The 20,448-nt window shown below is 32.6% G+C and overlaps 1 protein-coding gene across 2 annotated transcripts; it reads left to right on the top strand.

Moving 5' to 3' along the window:
* Window positions 1-4,981: 4,981 nt before the first annotated feature.
* On the top strand, window positions 4,982-10,653 carry LOC131146681 (protein SPIRAL1-like 2). Of its 2 annotated transcripts, none has more exons than XM_058096426.1 (3): window positions 4,982-5,056; window positions 8,610-8,894; window positions 10,359-10,653. In XM_058096426.1, exons 2-3 carry the CDS (start codon window positions 8,625-8,627, stop codon window positions 10,440-10,442), a joined length of 354 nt encoding a protein of 117 aa, XP_057952409.1. In that variant the 5' UTR covers window positions 4,982-5,056; window positions 8,610-8,624; the 3' UTR covers window positions 10,443-10,653. The 2 variants fall into 2 exon arrangements, with proteins under 2 accessions (XP_057952409.1, XP_057952408.1); XM_058096425.1 differs by lacking the exon at window positions 4,982-5,056 and adding an exon at window positions 5,062-7,764.
* The last annotated feature ends 9,795 nt before the right edge of the window (window positions 10,654-20,448 follow it).

Genomic DNA, 20,448 nt, shown 5'->3' with positions numbered 1-20,448 from the left:
AATTGTTAAATTTTACCTGCCTTTGGAGTTGTGGGGTCGGCTTCAAGGGGCGCGGGATTAGTCACGTAGACCGTAAAACGGACACGTGGAAATTCAGTGCGTAATCCAAAAAAAAAAGAAGCTCATCAATAGGTCTATATTTTTCAAAATATTTAACTTTTAGCTCACACTTGTAATCTTTCCATTTCTTCCCAAGTGATATCAAAGTCCATTGTTCACCATGGGACGATATGATAAACTTCCTTTATAAAAGAAAACAAAAACAATCTAATAAGAGAAAAATAACATACAAGTTGTATAGAATATTTTTGCATAAAATATTATCGTCACAAGTTGCATTAAATCACTAGGGTTAGATAGATTAAAAAGCTTCTTTTCTAAAATGTAAAATCATAGTTTTTTAGTTAGGTTTTATGGTTTTCCTCCCAAGGAAACCAAAACATTCAAGTTCAAGAGTTTTTATGAAATAACCAAAAAAATATTTTTGAAATTGAAAAAAAATATTTTCGAAATTGAAATTTGAAAATATTTTTTTTCGGAACTACAAATGGCTTGATTCCTCTTCAAATGATATGCAGATAGTCTATTTTGTAGATCTAGCCATAACATCTAAAAATCAAAAAGTCACTTTTTTCTTCTTTTCTTTATTTTTTATGTTTGTGTGAATGTATGCTCATTTTGGAGAGACATTAAGTAGTAGGGTTTTCATAAGGTTAAATATTCTATATAGACCCTACAAAAGTCTTTTCAAAAGGGATTAAGGAATGGAGATTTTTGAAAAGAACAAACAAAAAGGGCAACAAAATTACAGTAGGCGGTCGACCAAGTGATGTTGCAACTTGTTTTTTCATATTTTTAATTATTTTTCAAAAAAAAAAACAGTGCAAAAGTTTTTCCTGGCAAAACCTTCATTTCTTTTATGACAATAGCCATTTCTCTTGGAAAAAAAATTCATAGTATTTAATGTATTAGCAAGGAAAGTTAATTTTTTTTTTTGATTACATAGGAACTCCAGCCACAAACGAGCCCTTCGGATCTCTTGGTGCGGCACCAAACTTATGGTTCGGTGTCACAAGGAAAGTTAATTTTCTACTATGATTTTATTACCTTTTGTGACAAAAAAAAATCTTGACAAATTGTAAGAATTTATGTGATGCTTTATAATTCCATCACAAAAGGATGATTTTTTTTTTTGTTGATAATTTTTGCATTATTTGCAAAAAACAATTAGCCACATTTTATTTTTTTTTTGTGTTGGGTCCGTGATAGCTCAATTTTACTAACAAAAAAAATTTTTTGACAAAATTTTTGCTTTTGCAAAAAATAAAAAGGTGTCACCCCAAAAACAACAGATTTTTGTAGTGATAGGATCATAATTCTAACCCCCATCAGAATAGATTCCTTATCAGATAATGGGTATCCTGTGGAATAGGTAGCGAGAGTCATAGAAATTCGTAGGAGGAAGAAGGGAGTGAGGTGAACAGACTCAGATTAGAACAGGTAGATAGGAAATAGAAGGAAATAGACTAGAGAAAGAGGAACAACAAGAAGGTCGGGAGTGGAGAGAGAGAGAGAGAGAGAGGTCAGATGTATTAGCACTTGACTATTTTGTAAGTCGAGTTGAAGGTACTAGAAATTACGTATATTTATATTCCTTTCAATTTATCTTCTTTGTTAATTATGTTTAGTTTTGTTGTCCTAGTTTGGGTTGTTGCTGGTATTAGTTTTTTTTTTGGAGAATTTTTCTATACTCTCTCCTTTGTTTTATCTTTTAATCACGGTATTTCTCCGTTAAAAGTGATAGTATACTAATAAATAAATGGAGGTGCCACCCTCTTTTAGTTAAAAAAAAAAAACGAAAGGAAATCCACGTGTATAAGTCCCTCCCCAATCTCTTTTTCTTTGCCATATTTCTGTCTTCATTTATGGCAGATTTCGCTTCAACTCTCTCTCTATCTCTACCTCCAATCACACTCCTCTCTTTGCCTCTTACCCAACATTCTCTCAATATATAAATATTTTTCAAAACCTTTCCCCAGACCCTTCATCTCCAAATTTAAATGGACAAACCCTAAGTTAAAAAAATCCATTCAATGTGGTCTCACCCTGTACCCAACTTTGTAGACGAACAGGTATGGTAAAGCTTTATTTGTATTTTGGGCTATGTGAACTATACTTTTTCATTTGCGTTCTAAACTAAGTTTGAGATCCATTGTATTCATTTTTTGTTCTAAATTGTTCTTTTACTGTTCTGGTTTGTAGAACACTGACAGAGCTTCATTTTCCTCTTTGCTGATGAACGCTACAGTGCCAAAAACTGGCAAGACGATGCAGATTCACCTCAGTTCAATTCCCTGCACATTAAAAACAAAGGTCCAAAAACACAGATTGCAAGCACATTCAAATCCAATCAAGACCCATAAATATCCATTATGGGTGGATGAGAATGTGAACGTCGCCAGGGAGTCTCTGTTGATCATGATAGTATGCTGCTTTTGCCGTTTTCATTTCAAGTATTGAGCTAGAAGTTCGTCATGCCATGCAATTTTGTTAGGCTGTTGAGCAGCCATTGCGCAGTGGCTCGTTGGACTAGATTAAGACGAGTTTCAAAGACGAAGGCCATAAGGGGAGCAATGGAAATTGGCAAGCAATTATTTGGTCATAATCCATCGAAGTTGATAACTTCATCGCCACCTTTAGATTAGAGAAGAACAATAAATTTGAATATGTGAGTCAGGGGGGACCGTGGATGGTGAGAGTTCGCTTTGTGAGTCAGCGGAAACCATAAATGGTGAGAGTTCTCTATGAGTCAGCGGGGATTGTGGATGGTAATGACGATGTGTCCCGGGGGTCGGATTGGCCGAATGTCCAATTGATGTACGGAAGCCGTGTCCACGTTTCGGACTTTACCTGATCAGCGAGACCTAGGGGGAGGACGCTGATCCGTATGTTTGGTGCCACACCAGGGGGTCCGAATGGCTTGTTGGTGGCTGAAATTCCTATGTAATAAAAAAAAAAGAATAATAAATTTGAAGGTAGTGACGAAGCTATCAACTTTGATATAAACTTTGATAGCTTGAGGATAAAGGAGGAGCTAGAAGGATAGAAAAGTGTTGTGCTAATTTCTAAATAGAAATGGAGATGGATATAAAATTTTACTTTAAATTGTTATGGAGAGAAAGAGACATGAATATTCTGATTGAGTATATTAGATTGGATTTCGTAGATGTGAAATCATTTAATTTCTATAAAGCTCTATACATTATGCGAGACTTCAATTTTGAGGTTCTTTTAAAAAAAAAAAAAAAAAAATCTAAAACTTAAAATTCATTGCCTATGATTTTAGGTTTTCAAATTCTATTTTCATTAGTCAATTATTACCACATTCTCTTTTTAAAAAATAATGAACAAATTTAGGTTTATTATTCCTTTATTTGTTTGAAAGTCTATTCCTCGCCCCTGAATATCTATTTCATACATATTCTGCAATCTCTCTTCAAATATCTCTCTCACAGAGAAATTGCAATCTCTCCCTCTCTCTCTTAGTTAATTGTTTAAGAATCTTGGAAAAAGCTAAGTGAACGGGTTCATGATGACACAGACCCATTTGATAGGACATTAGTGGTTGTAGTAGTGTGAGTTCCATCCTACTTTATCCATTGATGCCTTGCCATGTGAGCTCGTGTCATCTCTGACTTTCATCATATAACATAACTTGAGAATCTATCTCTCAATAATTATAAATATATTAATAATTATACAAGGTAGTCATCTTTTTATGAAATTAATTATAAAGTCATCTCACATTGTCCAAAATAGTGTTAGCTTTAATGATTTAGAGTATTTCATTTTCCTCAAAATTTTGAAATCATTTTTAATGTTTCCTCAAGTTAAACTCGGAAAAATGTTTTAATACTTGGTATTACTAAAAACATGCGAATTTGAGTTGGAAATAAAGATGTCGAGACGTAAAATTGAGTTGAATTTAAGTTACCCAAAATACAAATGAAATAATTAAGTAAAACTCAAAAGTGATATTGAAAAGATCTCAAGTTTTGAGAAACAATTTAGATTAAATAATTTAAACTATTAGGTAACACTAATTTGAATAGAGACATTTTAATTATTAATTTGAAATTAATATAGAAATTAGAGAAATAAAATAAAATAAATCTTAAGAAAATAGTGTCTATGATAAACAATCAATTCAATTGGCGACGAAAAAAATACTTGTACATAAAAAAGAGGGATAAATTTTTTTTTTTTTGTTACAAAGCGAACAATTTTTTTACTCGGGAAGAACATTTTTATTTTAATTATTAACAAAATTTTTTATTACATATTTATTAGAATTTGAAACCTTCGGGGGCTATTTGGTATCATTGTAAAAAATTAGAGAAAAGAAAATTAGAAACTAAAACCACAAATTGGAAACAAAAACAAAAAATTAGAAACTAGCAACCTATTTGGTTAACATTTATAAAACTAATACAAATTAAAAACTTAATTAAATTTTCATTTTCATATTTAAATCAAGTAACATTATAAAAATATGATTAAAATAATAAAATTACAACTATAATAAAAATAACGTTTATTATAATTATTTTACTCAATTAGTCTACTTTCAAAATTTACTTTACAATAAAAAACTTTATTAGATATGACAATTAAAAAATAGTAAAAGTATTTCGTAATTATTATTATTATTATATGAAATTTAATTATTTTTATTTTTATTTTCATTATATTCAAATTCATATGATTATTTAATTTTGATTGTAATTTAAAAGTATATAAAATGAATAATTTAATTATTTTTAAATATTAAAATTTTTAACTAAAAACTTTAAAATTTAATTTTTAATTTTTAAAAATTAATTAAAAATTAATAATATAAATAAACGCTGCTTCTCTAAAAGAGATGAAGAATAAAAAAACAAGTACCAAACAGGTCTTAAAAAGTGAGACGTAAAAAAGCAAACCTGGACACTATTTAAGAAGCAGAATACTCCTTCCCCCTATCCTTAGATCTGATCTAAGCAACTCGACACAGGTGAACACTCTTCTACGTTTGTCTCTCTCTCAATTCTGCTATTTTTCTGTATTAGAAGCCAATTCTCTTGGCTTAGTTCTACCGATGATTCACTGTTAGAATCTCTGCTTACAATTGTGGCTAGGCTTTGCTCGTTATCCCTGATCTGGTCTTGTTTTTGGCCACATTACGCGAAGATTTATTGATTTTCTCGAGCATATTCGGTTTCTGTGCAATGCTTTATATGCCGTGTTCTGTCTTTTTTTCTCTTTTAGTTAAGTTTTGTATTTTTTTTTTCCTATTTCTTGTAATTTGGCAAGAAGCGTGTAGATATAGGGGTTGCTGTTGCTTTCCATGGGTTGTTTTCCATTAATACCATCTGTATTATTGTTGTTTCATGATGTTTAGTCGTTTTTCTATTGAAAAAAATTATGAAAATGATTTTTAAACGGCAGATTTGTTCTCTTAAAGTTAATCTTTATTATTATGATTTTTGAATTGGTGTCTCTTAATTATAATCTCCTAATGTAACTTCACAATCATGGTCTAGTAACGTGAATTGTAGAAATTTGTTTCTACAAGTATATGAACACCAATTTTTGACTGTTAATTTGAAGTCTTTTAGAATTTGTGTAATTCGGTGAGCTAAACTGGAGTGTGCACATGCTTGAATGTGTGCCTTAGCATGTAAAATCCTTATGCCTATTAGCATTTTTCCTTAGATTGATCCTTAGATTTCTTTGCTTGTTACTCAAGTACTGCGCCTCTTCCAGATCCGGCCTTTTTTTTTTCTTCTTTCTGCCTTATAATTATATTACTTACTATGCCTCTTTCTTTTTCTTTCTTTTAATTTTTTTAATTCAAATGCCTCTTCTTTTAGTTCATTGTTTATCATGATGGTAGATGTCTTGGACCCAACTCCAGTGAATTGTTGTTCATTTTGGTCCACTGGTCTCATGGAGTCATGATTTCTACTATAAAATGTGTCTCTTATTGTTGAAGCCTAAACCATCCTTGTAAATTCAAGATTTCTTATTACACATCCGAAGTAGGACTATGACCATCTTCCTTGTCCAATCTCTGACACCTCATCAGAGTGCCTTGTGTATGATTTCACATGGTAGTACCTCTTGGGTGGCTCTAATACCAAATGTAATGGTCTTGGGCCCAATTACGGTGGATTTTTGTTTGCTTTGGCCCACTGGATTCAAGAGTTTGCCCCATAAAAGGCGCCTCACTTGGTTAGAGTCCAAACCATCCTTATAAGTCCAAAATTCCCCCTAGTACACATCCGATGTTGAATTGTGACAGTAGGATATAACCATATAAGCAAACCTATAGGTTCTATTGCTACAAACTTAATTTTTGCTTCTTGATATGGATTTTATGTTTTGGCCTTGGGGTTTGTTGATGGTTATGTTGGTTATTTTTAGTTAGGTCTTCCATTTTACCTAATTATTCAACATGTTATTAGAGAAAGATCAAACCTAAGCCCTATTACTAAATCAAACTCAGCTGTTACTAGAAAACACCCTGCTGTCGCGGCCCTTCTTAGAATCATCAAAACCCTTCTATATTTCACGAAACCAACCACATAGCCAAAAACAAAACCCTCCAACCAATAGCGCTATAAAATTCCATCCGCCCCCCACCCCCCTCCTCCATGCACCAGTGTGTGAGAATTTCCAGCCAGATTTTGCTGCATTTTTTCTCAAGAATGTCTTAATTTCTTCCATAGACCACAATATCAATTATCAAGCTGTTGGGCATTTTATTTGTTCACAGTTCAAACCTTTTTCGACCATACACTTGTGGCAATCTGTTAGTTGTTATTCAATATTAGTAAAATCTTTATGCCTATTTAGCAGTTCTCCTTAGACTGATCCATAGATTTCTTTTCTTGTTACTCAAGTATTGCCCCTCTTCTAGATTCCGCCCGTTTCTTTTCTCTGCCTTATAATTGTTATTACTTACTATGCCTCTTTGATTTTGTTTCTTTTTATTTTTTTTTATTCAAATGTCTCTTCTTTTAGTTCATTGTTTTTATGGTATAATATAACCATACAAGTAAACCTATAGGTGTTTCTATTGCTAGAAACATAATTTTTTCTTCACGATATGGATTTGATGCTGTAGGCCTTGGGGCAATAGGTATCTTATCACTTATAGTATAAGATTAATGGGTGTTAATCTCCTTAGCGCTTCATTTTATCTTCTGGCACACTTACCAATCTAGTTTTCTGCTGCTTAATCACTTCATCTCTCGTCTCAGTGCAACCTTAGTAATGTTCTCCATTTTGGCTTAAGTATTTTCCAGCTGTTAGATCTGATAAGGAATGACTTGAATCAGTAGTCAGCTGTACTGGTTAAATCAAGCTGTTAGAGTTTTGAGTAATCCTACATTAATTGGGCCATGATTTCAGGCTTATAATTATCAGTTTGTGTCATTTTGATATCTGGGAATTAGGTTGCCAGCTATCATGTAAATTTGATGTTATGGTGAACTGAAGTAACTTTTTTTCAGTGTTGGAATAGTAATTGATGTGCATACCTGCCCATGCATAATGATTTGTGTTCATAGTACTGATTCTAATAAGATTTTTATTTTTAGCTTTTACTCAGTTTACTTGCATTATTGTCTAATTTTCATCTCATTGCTTTCCATCTTAGAATGCCGAAGGGTTAGTCATACCATGCAATTAGCAATCAGTGCATGGGTAAACCTTGAGGTACTGCTGTCTGACTTTGGTATACAAGTTGCTTATGATAGTGGGATTAGTTTATATGGTTATGGTTAGAATTTGCACATGAGATTTCAGAATACATTTACTATTAATAAAAATAAAATTTATTGTCTTATAAACAAAGAAATTATTGAGAGAAGTAGAGAAATTACAAATAGGAGGAGAAGTCCTCCTTCAAGCAAACAAAAATATAAAAAGAACAAAAAGGCTAAAAATAAAACAACACAATATCACTGAAGCAGAGCTCTTCACTCCTTTTGCACGTCGCCTGTATAAACTCTTCTAAAACAGTTGTTAGCAGATCAACAAAGTAGTTCCGAAAATCACCATGTTTTGACTCTGATGTGCAGGGTGACTTGCATATCTGCTGTTATTTTGTGTGCCACAATTAATGCGGTAAAAATGAACCTAGTTGTTAGATTGGGGGCTTGTATAAATTATCGTTGTGTAAAGGCTGTAGGAATTTCTTGAGTACATGCTTCTGCTAGCACATTAAAAACTAATTTATCAGACAATTTACTTTGCACACCATTCTTTGATGGGGTAATCTTAAGTTCAGTCTTGGACAGGTCCTTAAGCATTGAATGTGGTACCCAAGTAAATATTGTGCATGGGGAAATGTCCTTGAAAATGACTTGATGTCCATTGGGATGATTTCATTAAGTTTATATTGTCCACAGTTCACACAATGCTCGGTTTATGTTTATTACATAATTTCAATGCTATAGTACTTGGTTTAAGGTTGCTTGTGCATGATATGTGTTCATCTCACTCTGCTTCTATTATTTATTTGGCACTGCGTTCTGATCTTGGTGTGCTATATAAAAAAGTTTAAATCAGAGACCATGGGTCGTGGAGTCAGCAGTGGAGGCGGACAAAGTTCTCTAGGCTACCTTTTTGGAAGTGGTGAGGCTCCAAAAGCAGCCACAAGCAATGCAGAAGTTGTTCCGAATGAGGGACCTGCTGCTAGCAACAAGACCTCCCCAAAGTCTGCTGCAGCACCACCGCCAGTAGACATTCACAAGCAGACTCCTGCAGGCATCCAGGGCAACACTGCAAACAATACCAACAACTACTTCCGAGCTGATGGACAAAATTGTGGCAACTTCATCACGGTATGAGATGGTGAAAGTTGTGTTTTCCTGCAAGTTAAGCATGTTCAACATCTAACATCTAACATCTATAGTGAACAATACATTCATATATATAAATCATCATATAAATGTTGAACTGAAGATTTTGGACTTCTCATTGCGAAAGTGTGTCCACTGACTACTGATTGGATTTTTGTTGCAAAGTAGTATTTTTATTTTTATTGCAAATGTCAATGACGCGTACTGCCTTGGATAAATTTTATTGCTTCTGCCCCCTTGAGGGCATCCCAGTGTAAAAGCTTGGAACGTTTATGTTGGAGGTTTCGGGTTTGAATCTTAGGTTGAAAGGGATATCGGACTGGAAGTGGGCTGCTTGTGTAGCCTAGGCCTCCAATGGATCAAAGTAAAAATTTATTGTTTCTGGTCTTTTGTTTTATTTTGGTGACTGCAATTTATTGTTTTACTGTTTGGTGTGAGTGTGTGTATGCAAGTATGTATTGTCTGTATGTATATTTGACTCCTGTTATTATATAAAATTACTTATTTCATTCATTTAGAATAATTCAATATTTAATTAGAAGCCTAGTACACAATTACTCCTACCATAACAGCTACTAGCCTACTTCTAGTACTACTTTACTAAAAACATGATGATTGTTGGGGAAATAAGTTGCTTGGCTTTTCTGTATGATTTATATTTACCTTTATGCACCAATAAGTTGCATAGGCTATTATAGCCCAAATTTGGATCAAGGTGGTGGGTTTAACCGTTCTTCTGTTCACTGTTTCTTGGCTATAATATAAGTATATGTTTTCTATTCAGAAAGTGAATCAGCTGAAAATTTGGCCCAATTAGACTGCACAATTGGTGGGTTCATTAATTTATTTGGATTGCTCTCCTGCGAAATAGATTAGAGTTTTTGGTTGGACCAATGACTTCAAGTACTTGACCATTAAACAAATAGTCATAGATTGCCTTTTAGATTTCTTTCACTTCTCCCCTTAAAAAGATTGCCAAATTGCTCAAGTTGCTCTTTCATGGAAGGCTAATGTGCACCTTGCCTTTTTTCCTTTTAAAATTGATTTAGTATATGTCGACATCATTCCGGTTTTGTGACAACATTGCTTTAATGTTGCAAAATTGCAGAAAATGATTCATATAACTGACTCCACCTGATGGGATTTATGTTTGGTGGTTGTTTTGGTTTGCTCGATGTTGCTATTGTTGTATTTTGTTTTGGTTATGCAGCCATTGCCCACTGGTAAGTACATCTGGATAAATGAGATTAGATTTCTCAAGACCTCCTGTGTGATGTGAGAAGCTATGATTGAGCTCGCCCTTTCCTATTTTATATTGGTACCGCTGTTGTTTCCGCCGGTTCTTGTTCATTTTAGTTCTAATATTTTTCTTTCGCATGGTTGATTGTATCTTCTATTGGTTGGATTACTCGCGCATGAATAATTTTTGAACTTTTCTCTGGACAGGATCGACCTTCCACCAAGGTCCACTCTGCCCCTGGCGGTGGATCTTCTTTGGGCTACCTTTTTGGTGATGGGGGCAGCAAATGAGGCCTTTCGTTAATGGAAGAATTGGTTGCTGCAGACCCGTTGAGTTGGGAGGGACAATATTTCAACCTTTGAGACTATGTGCTCTCTGAATTGTATTGTGTAATATGGGATCTTTGGAACCACTTCTGGAATTGAAAATATGTTGAATTTGTAAGTGTTGCATTAGAAAAGCATTGAAAGTTAAAAAAGTACTATTTAGTTGTGTCTAAAATAAGTTTTGATTATAAGTACTTATAATATAGTTGGTGTTTCATAGACGCATTTAGTTGTATGAATTTTTTAGTAGTAATATTATGATACATGATATAATTCATGTATTATAATACATAATAATAAAATAATGTTAATAATATTATTAAATAAATTAGCACGTCTAATTAGTATTTTATAATTAATATAATTCATTATTTTCTAAAATTAATAACAGTATCTTACATATTATTATTAGTTTATTATTATTTTTATTTATCATATTACTAGTTTTAGTGTTTTTCATGATTAAAAAACTCATGCTATGTTGGGGTTAATAGAAAGTGCTCATTGTCCATGCTTGTTTTTAGGTAGTGTTTGGGAGCATACAAATTTCAATATAATTTTATACGTCATCTTATTCAAATAAGAAATAATCTCAAATTTAAGGCTTTTCCAAACATGAGGTTAGTGCTAATGTAATTGATTTGAATTTATCACTTCCTTTTGCCATTTGCTCCATTTAAATTTTATTCCATTCTTTTTTTTTTTCCTATTTCATTTTGCAAACTAAATGTTATGTTTGTTATTTAAGAAATTTTGTCAAAAGCCAATTTGGGAATTTTTCAAAGAGAGAGGGTCAAGTAAGGCCCACCCGCTTTTGGGTTTTTAGAAAAAGAAGGAAATATATATGGATGTTATTAAAGATATGCACGATAAGGTAATGACTAACATTATGATCGTTGGTGTACAATGCAGTAAGAATTTACTTTAAACCTTTATCTTTTTGCATTAATGATAGATAAACTTACTCATAGTATCCAAAATGAGGTTGCATGTTGTATGCTTGTAGATTGATATTATCTTTTAGAGGTGGAGAAAAATTTAAGTTAGAATTATGGATAGATATTTTAAAATCTAAAAGTTTTAAGATAAGTAGACATAAGACAAAACATATGAAATGTAATTTTAACCATGTTAGGAGGAATATTGAAGAAAGGACTAAACTTGATGGTAAAAAATTAATAGAGCTATTAGATTTTGATGTCTTTGATCTATCATACAAGTTGAAAAAGAAATGGAAAAAGATGTAATATGTAAGAGTTAAAGTACGTTAGGTAAGTCAGAGAAATACTTTGAGTGTGTTGTATGATTGCGGATTATCCTTAAAATTAAAAGAAAAAGTTTTATAGACAATTATAAGACCAATACAAATGTTACATTGAATGAAAAGTTGGATAACTAAGAAACAAAATATCTAAAAAGCAAATGTTAAGATAAATGAGTGGTATAATATTAAAAAGATAAATTAAAGAATGAACATAATCACTATAAGTTAGGAGTGCATATAGAAATTGAGAGAGGAATAACTTAGATAATTTAGATATATGAAACATAGGATAAATATGGGCAATATAAGGGATAGAGAAGCCCCCATGGGCATGCAGTGGTGGAAAGGCATCAGCAAGTAAGAAGGAGCATCGGAAGTTCAATTTCAGGTAAATACACTCACGGAGCCAGCAGTACCTGTGGATGGTAAAAATTTACTCTATGAGTCAGCGAGAATCGTGGATGGTAAAAGTTCGCTCTGTGAGCCAGCGGGGACCGTGAATGGTGAGAGTTCTCTATGAGCCGGCGGGAACCCTGGACGGTAATGGAGATGTGTCCTAGGGGTCGGGTTGGCCGAACGTCCAATTGATGTACGGAAGCCGTGTCCACATTCTGGACTTTACCTGATTAGCGAGACTTAGGGGGAGGATACTGATCCGTAAGTTTGGTGCCGCACTAGGGGGTCAAAAGGGTTTGTTGGTGGCTGGAGTTCCTATATATATAAAGGGATAGAGATAAATTTTAAAAACCTTGGCATGAGATGGTGAATAAGAATTTTATAACTCAAAATTTCGTAGAAAATTACGACAATTATGTAAATTGACTAAAAAAAAAAGCATTATGTAGATGATTTCACTTAATGAGACTTAAGATTTAATTGTTTGCTATTGTTTGCATTATTAATATGTGGTAACAATAACATTTTTGAATGGTATTGCTACACCACTTTTTACCAAAATCACCTTTCGGATTGCATCTTGTTAGTGCTTTACACTTTTGCATCTTTTGGTTTTGTCTTTTTGTTAAATATAATCGGAAGTTTGTTCTTTTTTAAAAAAAATAAAATAAATTTTGGGAGAGGTTTATGGAATTTTTGAAATTTTAGAGGTTCGAGTTTTTTTTTTTCCTTCCACAATCAAACTTTTGAGTAGATTCTTAAGACTTTTAAAACCTAAAGGGAGGCTAGTCTCGCTTTAGTGAACCCTAAGAAAGGTCAGTGTCATTTATCTTTATTTTTTTTAAAAAAAAACAAAAGTTCAAAAGGGTTGTATTTTGTCGATAATTTTTATTTTTTGAGTCCATTTCAACAACATTACTTTTTGAAAAGTTATGTAAAAGTGATTTAAAAAAAAAAAAAAAATATATATATATATATATTTAAAAAGTTATATACGCTTACACATATGCTTACGTGTGTCAGCGGCCGCTTATATATATACACACTAGTCAAGATCCTGTGCTATGCATGGGGTGCATTTTTAATAAGTTCATAAAAAAATATGAAAATTTAATTTTTATCTATTGAATAAAAATTTTAACCATGTGATTAAATATGTCTTGAAATTTTAGTAAAATTTTTCTATTCATTAGTGAGAATTTAAGTTTATTCATAATTATTATCTTGAATCACCCTGAGCCATAAAAATTAGAATTCCTTAAAAGCATCTCGTGAATCTATAATCTAATTTTTGTAGCAACTAATAATAAGGTAATAAAAATTTTATATCATTAAAATCATTATTGGATTAAAATTCATACAATTTTTAGGACTTAATTAATTACAACATGAGCTTACAAGGCAGATATGTTGATTGAACTTTGAGCTGATGTATTTATTATTATAATAATTTCAAGATGAAAGATTAATGAATTGCATAATCAACCACTAAAATACATATTCAAAATGTAATTTTAAAATTTTGCAATATATTGTTGTTTAATAAGTTGTTTTGGAACTAACACAAAATAAAAATATCAATATTTTGAAACTGCAACATAAATTTGTAATTTAATTTTTGTAACAATCAATGATAATTAAGTTAAAGTTTTTGTAATTGAAATAAAAAATTTTGAAACTGCTACTATTGAATGTAATTTTAAATTTTGAAACTTTTCAAAATTATAAATTAATAAGATGTTTTGGAACTGACACAAATAAAATTATCAATATTTTGAATCTGTAACATAAATTTGTAATTTAATTTTTGTAACAACCAATGGTAATTAAATTAAAATTTTTATAACTGAAATAAAAATTTTTGCAACTGCTAATATAAATTAAAATCTATCATCCTTACTATATCTTTTTGTTCTTTTAATCAGCTTGAGTATAAGTTTATTCATAATTATTATCTTGAAATCATAAAATGGATCTAATTTAAAACTGCATCATGAATCTAAAACGTAATTTTTGAAATTATGTGATAAATTTATAATTTAATTGTTGTAACAATTAATGGTAAATCAATTTTAAAATTTATCATAGTTGGATTAATATTCATACAAATTTTAATACTTAGTTAACCACAACATGAACTTGTCAGACAGGTACGTATGTAAATTGAACTTTGAATTAATATGATTATTATTATAATAATTTGAGGATGAAAGGTTAATTAGTTACATAATCAACCACTAAGACACTTAATTCAAAGTGTGATTTTTGGTGTAATCCCAAGAGGGAGGGGGGTGAATTGGATATTTTAAAAATTTCTAGGTCAATTTAGAATCACAATTAGTATAACTCAACCTAACATTTGTCTAATCAACCATAATTCAGTTAGATAATGATTTTCAAATAATTTAAACAAATATGACAATTCTAGAATTTCCCAATCAACCCCGAATCAGTATTTAACTATTGCAACAGTAAATTCTACAGATAAGGATAAGCAAGCAAATACAGAATTGTAAAGAGTGCAGGGAAAGAATGACATAGGTTTTTATCGAGGTTCGACCAATACTGTCTACATCCCACCTCAAGCCATCCCACTTGAACATTCACTAAATGCTCACTTAACCGGGCGGAGCGACGCCGTTTACAACCTCTCCTTATAGGGCTGAGACTCTCTGGTTCACTTACCGGACAAAACCAAACTTGACACCTTACAGGACGGTGCCTTCCTAACTTAATTACCCAGGCTGAGCCAAACTAGTACACCTTACAAGATGGTAACCTCTTCTTCTCATGATACCACACGTCGGAAATACAAAGATAATAAAATGATGTTTGTACAAATAAAGTGTTTCTCCAATAAGCAAATATGTACAACAATAAAAGCAATGTACTCTAGTATGATGGGAGATTAAGCTCAATAGAGTGTTTGTAGTTTATCTCTCAATGGTTTATATATGTATGATATAATGTGTGAGAGTAATATGAAAATGATCTTTGATTAGAGATATATAATATTCACTAAGTGTGTTTTTCAAAGATTTTAAGAATCAAAATAATATCTCCAAAAATATTTTTCAAATATGAAGTATAAGAGAAATTGGAGATTAGCTTACCAAAAATATTTTTCGAATAAACACAATGTAAGCCTTTGAATCTTGTAATGAATATGCAAAGACTCACAAGCGGTAAACGAGTTCTCCTAAGAAATATTTATGAATCAAATAATATGGGAAGAACTCAAGCTTACTCTCTAAAAATTGATTTTCAAAGATGAATGAATGAATGAATGAGAGTGTAAGCTTTGAAATGAATGTAAAATGCCCACAAAAAAATGTATTCAACCAATCTTCAAGTTTCAATAAACTTGCAAATGAAGAGAATGAATTTATGCTCTCTTTCTAGAATGATTTAGCAAAAGAATATAAGAAAGGGAATCAAATAAGCTTGAATATGTGAGAGTATGAATGATAGAGCACAAAAATATTTTTAGAGAATTTTTTAACTAATCAAGTTGCTAATCAAGCTTTGGAATGGGCTATATATAGAACACCCAAAAAAAATAACTGTTAGGGACACGCTCATCATTTTAGAAAAGTTTAATTAAAAATTTAATGACGTTTAGTGTTAAAAATTTTCCTGACCCAAGAGGTTTGGTCAACTAGGGAATGCGTCAGTTGACCGAACTAAGGCTAAATTTTAATTTTCCGAGGGGCTCAGTCGACTGTGCAAGATGCCGGTCGGCTAGCAAAAAAGAAACTCATCCTTCCAGAGAGGGTCGGTCAGCTGGGTGAAGTAACATTCAGTTGTCCTTTATATATATTTTCAAACTTTGCAAGGTTCGGTCGATTGAGCAAGGTGCCGGTCGGTTGGCCTAGAGGCGATTTCCAAACTTTCGTAGGTTTGGTCATCTGGGGCTCCTTTTAGTTCATTAAAGCAAGTCGGCTGAGCCTAGATAAAATTACAATTTGGCCCTCAAGGCATGGTCAGTTAACTGAGCTTATTTGAACGTGAAGGGTTCAGTCGACCAAGGTCAGTCAAAACCTAAGTTTTTGCCCTAATTTTGACCCTAAAATTTTCAACCCTATGTGTATGAGTATGACATTTTAAGTGAAGGGTTTTCCATGAAAATTTTGGAACCTAAGGTTAGTCTATGGTCTTATGTTTTGAGCTTTCAATCTCATCATGCATGAAATGCATTATTAATTACGGACCAATACTTAATGCATTACAATACAACATAAAATGTCTTCATTCTTTTTGCTCTCCTAATTGTCATCGTGTAGTATGAGCTTTGAGATCCTTATAACTTTGATCGTACTTCGACTCTACGTGCCTTCTAAAAGAATTATCTGTTCAAGCATTAGAGGCACACGTGAGATACTTTAGATTTGTCATAATCAAAACGGGATAGAACTCGTAAAGTCAACAATCTCCCCCTTTTTGATGATGACAAATATAAGAGCAAAAATGGATACAACTTTAAAAAGGCTCCCCTTAAGAATATGCAAAAAATAAAATTCTAGAATAGTTCCAACATATCCATGACAGAAGACATTTTAAAACAATATGCATTTAGGTTTGTCATTGAAGCTTAGATACCAAGAGTAAAGAAAAGATACACAGGAGAATACAATATGAAGAGTTATGCTCAGTTAATTCTCCCCCGCAATCAGTTTTGCTCAAATTTACCCAATTTTGCTAAAGTATTTATCCCCTTTTGGCATCAGCAAAAAGGGGATAAGGTAAAAATATGTATGCATTTAGATCAATCTTAAGTGGAGAAAGATAACTGTTTAAAAAAAATTCTTTTGTGCACAAAACAGTATGTCGATCAATTTGCAAAGCCTTAGTTATTTATCAACATGCATTCATCAATTCTGCAACACCCTTGTAGATGCCATTTCATATAAGCATGCAAGAAATTTAGTATATTCCAATATAGTTCATGCGATAACTTACATAAAATATCCATAAAAAGGTTTAAACATGCAGTTCATTATGGATTGCAATTGGAATCCTCACAAGGCATAAAGTGTATGAATATAAATAAATGTGAGAAAGTTAAATTTTCAGAGCCGTAGTATTCTAAGTTAGGTTGCTCCCCCTTAGTTTATGCACTCTATCATGTCTCTAGGAAACTTCTCTATTGTGCATTAGGCCTAATTCACGTCTGATTTGGATATACCTATCCTCTTGAAGTGATTTCGTGAATACATCGGCCCATTGTTCATCAGTTCACACAAATTCAAGTACCACATCCCCCTTTTGCACATGGTCACAAATAAAATGATGTCTAATTTCTATATGCTTAGTTCGTGAATGTAATATGGGGTTCTTTGAGATATTAATTGCACTGGTATTGTCACATTTTATGGGAATCGTGTCATAGTGTAATCCATAGTCCATGAGTTGTTGCTTCATATAAAGCGTTTGAGCACAACAACTCCTAACCGCTATGTATTCAGCCTCGGTTGTGGATAGTGCATCAGAGTTTTGTTTCTTGGAGAGCCAAGAAACCAGAGATTTTCCTAAGTAATGACAAGTGCCGCTCGTGCTTTTTTTATCTACTTTACTACTGGAAAAGTTAGCATCAGAATTATTGACAATTTCAAATGAGGTATGCTTAGGATACCATAATCCTAATTCAGTAGTCCCAATAAGGTATCTAAGTACCCTCTTGACTACTAATAAATGAGATTATTTAGGTGCAGCCTAAAATCTAGCACACATATAAACACTAAACATAATATTAGGTATGCTCGTAGTCAGGTATAATAGGCTACCAATCATGTCATGGTAGAGCTTAACATCTACCGATATACCTTACTCATATTTGTCTAATTTTGTGGAAGTGCTCATAGGTGTTCCTAAAATTTTACCATCTTCCATATTAAATTTCTTGAGCAAGTCTCTAACATATTTTGATTGGCATATAAATGTTCTATGTTTGCTCTGTTTTATCTAAAGTCTTAGGAGAAAATTAAGTTCACCTATCATGCTTATTTCGAACTCAATTTGTATGTATTTGACAAACTCATTACACAACCCATCATTTGTAGCTCCAAATTGTCATTAACATATATTTGTACAAGGAGCATGCGATCATTTTTAGCTTTTGTAAAAAGTGTGTGTCTATCTTCCCTCTAGTAAACCTATTATCAAGTAAAAAACCACTAAACCTTTCATACCAAGCTCTAGGAGCTTGCTTCAATCCATACAAAGCTTTAGTCACGATAAACATGATTATGGAATTTGTGATTTTCGAATCCTGGAGGTTTACATATACCTCCTTATTGATGTAGCCATTTAGAAATGTGCTTTTAATATCTATTTGATATAATTTGAAGTTCTTGAAAGCAGCATATGCTAATAACATTTGAATGACTTCTATCCTAGCCATAGGAGCATATGTTTCCTCAAAATCTATACCTTCCTCCTAGTCATACCCTTGGGCTACTAATCTGGCTTTCTTTCTAATAACTATGCCATTTTCATCATTCTTGTTCCTATAGATCCATTTTGTTTCAATAACAATATGATCATCAGGTCTAGGAACCAGACTTTGTTTCTCTCAAATTGATTAAGTTCTTCCTATATGGACATTACCCATGTTTCATCCTCAATTGTCTCATTTATATTCTTAGGCTCTTCCTGAAACAAGAATGCAAAGTGGCTATACAAGTTTCGAAAGGATGATTGGGTAGCTACACCTTATGATGGTTTACCTATGATTTGATCTTTGGGGCGACTCTTCACAAATTTCCACTCTCTAGGTAGTTCATGTACCTCACTCTTTACTTGATTATCCTCGGTAGGTGATTCTTTAATTTCTGTGCTTTTATCTTCATTATTTTCAATTGGTAATTTTTCCAATCCCTTTCTGATTTCAATATCATCCTCATCGGACTTTTTAAAGAAGGGATTGGACTCATCAAATACTAAATGGATGGACTCTATAACAGTCAATGTTCTCTTATTATACACCTTGTAGGCTTTACTATCTAATGCATAACCTAGGAATATTCCCTCATCAGATTTCGAATCAAATTTTCCTAGGTTCTCATTATCTCTTAACACAAAACATTTACAGCCAAAAACGTGAAAGTAGGAAATATTAGGTCTATGGCCATTCCACAATTCGTAAGGGGCTTTGTTGAGAGTGAGCATGATCAAAACTCTGCTCATTATGTAGCAAGTAGTGCTCACTGCTTCGGCCCAAAAATATTTGGGTAATTTATGTTTATTAAGCCTTGTTCTACCTATTTCTTGTAAAGACTTATTCTTTCTCTCAACTACACCGTTCTATTGTTGAGTCCTAGGTGCTGAGAAGTTATGGGAAATACCATGATAATCATAAAATTCTTCCATGTCCCTATTTTAAAAGTCTTCTCCTTTATCACTCCGGATATGTGAGATTTTATACCCTTTATCATTTTGGATTTTTCTATATAATCTAGCAAGACTTTCACATGCTTTATCTTTATATGCTAGGAATAGTACCCATGTGAATCTAGAATAGTCATCAACAATTACAATGACATATGATTTTCCTCTTAGACTATGAATCGGATTAGGACCAAATAGATCTAAGTGCAACATCTGAAGTGGCCTAGTAGTGGAAATGACTTCCTTCTTCTTTAAATTGGATTTAGTTTGTTTACCTAATTGGCATGCATCACATATTTTATCTTTCACAAAATGTGTCTTAGGTAAACCTTTAATTAATTCATTTTTAACCAGTTTTGACAATAAATCCATGCTAACATGCCCTAGTCTTCTATGCCAAAGACAACTGGTCCCATTTATAGCAGAAAAACATTTCACATGTTGAGAGGCTAAGTTATCAAAACTAGTAGTGTAAACATTTTCATGGCGTTTAGCAGAAAACACATTTTTTTTTTTTTTTTCAGAAATGTTCTTTACTATGCATTTATCATGTTCAAAGGACACCCTATAACCTCTATCACATAACTGACTTATGCTCAACAGATTATGCTTTAAGCCATCAACTAGTAAAACATTATCTATTACTAGAGAAGGTTCCTTACCGACTTTACCTACGCCAATGATCTTGCCTTTTACATTGTCCCCGAAGGTCACGAATCCTCCATCCTTTGGTGTGATGGATGCGAACTTGGCCTTATCGCCTGTCATGTGTCTTGAGCATCCGCTGTCCATATACCATTTGTATTTAGAGGAGGATGACCTCAAGCACACCTGCGAAAAGCATTCATGTGACTACTGTTGGTACCCAAATTCTCTTGGGTCCATAGTGGTTAGTGCCTGAATCTTCCTTAACTCTCCAGACCT

This window comes from Malania oleifera, chromosome 13, assembly GCF_029873635.1.
Source record: "Malania oleifera isolate guangnan ecotype guangnan chromosome 13, ASM2987363v1, whole genome shotgun sequence".
Lineage (NCBI taxonomy): Eukaryota > Viridiplantae > Streptophyta > Magnoliopsida > Santalales > Ximeniaceae > Malania > Malania oleifera.
Note: the sequence above shows the minus strand (reverse complement) of the source record. Positions and strands in the feature narration are given on the sequence as shown.